General features: G+C 35.5%; 1 protein-coding gene across 1 annotated transcript; it reads left to right on the top strand.

The window, feature by feature from the left end:
• Positions 1-400: 400 nt before the first annotated feature.
• Positions 401-962, top strand: LOC111807245 (major pollen allergen Ole e 6-like). The gene is made up of 2 exons (XM_023692886.1): positions 401-671; positions 807-962. Exons 1-2 carry the CDS (start codon positions 443-445, stop codon positions 833-835), a joined length of 258 nt encoding a protein of 85 aa, XP_023548654.1. The 5' UTR covers positions 401-442; the 3' UTR covers positions 836-962.
• Positions 963-1,208: the final 246 nt, after the last annotated feature.

The raw sequence follows: 1,208 nt of genomic DNA, 5'->3' as shown, positions 1-1,208 counted from the left end.
AATTCTTATAATTTAAGTTCTAATTCAAATCTAGATAATTGGAACAAACGCTCGCAATCCACCTCTTGAGGCCCAGCGTCCTCCACACTTGTTTCTTACTGGTCCCACAATCCACCCTCGCCAGTATATGTTTTCGATATACTTTTGAGTGAATTACATTTGTAATACCTAAGATTTGGAGTTGGTATTTATTTGGTGACATAAGTATGGAGATTTGAGAGGAAATTTGGTTGGTTATGGATAGTATTGGTTATAAATGAAAGGCATAGAATTTGTTGTTGTATTAGGGAACCAAATATATGGCCGAAAATAAGGGTATTGATCTAAATTTAGGTTTGGTAGAAGCCTATAAAAGGGTTGCTAAGGTTTTGAAACACTCATCCGCTCGCAAAAAGAAGCATTGGAAAGGCAGAAGAAAAAGCATAAAATAAAATAAAATAAAATGGCGAAGAAGATGATTGCAGTGTTGTTGGTGTGCGTTGTGGTGGTGGGTGCATTGCAGGTTTCGAGTGCCACTGAAAGCGCGAAGGAGGCCAAATATGAGGCTAAATTTGAAGCCAAGTATAGGTTATGCTACGAAAAATGCGAGAAGGAATGCCTTGAAAAGGGCAATGGCCAAAGCTTCTGCGAAGTTAAGTGCGATGAAGATTGTGATGAGAAAGAAGCCGCTGGTATGCTCTTTTCCTTTTTAAATCATTTTTATTTTCTCTTAATAATTAATTGTCTCTTCCTTTTTAAATCATTTTTATTTTCTCTTAATAATTAATTGATTGATTATTGTATTTGTATTTGTATTTGTTTCACAGATAAGCTACACATCAAGGTGAAGAACTGAATAATGGAATGCAAAACAAAGAGGGCTCTTAACCTTCCAAGGATCTAACTAATAATTGTATTCATGTTTAAGCTTGTAAGATGGACTTTCATAAACCTTCTTTCTCCTCAATTTTTTGAGAATGTGATATATGCTATGAATGTCACCTCTTTAAGAGTTATTTGTTCGGTTCATCATGCATGCATAGTTGTATTGAGTTAATAGTAGAATCCTAAAACTAGGATGATTTTATATTGTGATGTGGGTTAGAACATTTCCTATAAACCGAGTATCTCAGAATGTAAGAGACTATTATAGATATAGACGGTAATGCACCCCCAGAACCATAATAGGCCAAGAAACTAGCCGAGATAGTCTTGGGGATGAGAGTCCA

This window comes from Cucurbita pepo, chromosome LG12 (assembly GCF_002806865.2).
Source record: "Cucurbita pepo subsp. pepo cultivar mu-cu-16 chromosome LG12, ASM280686v2, whole genome shotgun sequence".
In the NCBI taxonomy this organism is placed as follows: domain Eukaryota; kingdom Viridiplantae; phylum Streptophyta; class Magnoliopsida; order Cucurbitales; family Cucurbitaceae; genus Cucurbita; species Cucurbita pepo.
Note: the sequence above shows the minus strand (reverse complement) of the source record. Positions and strands in the feature narration are given on the sequence as shown.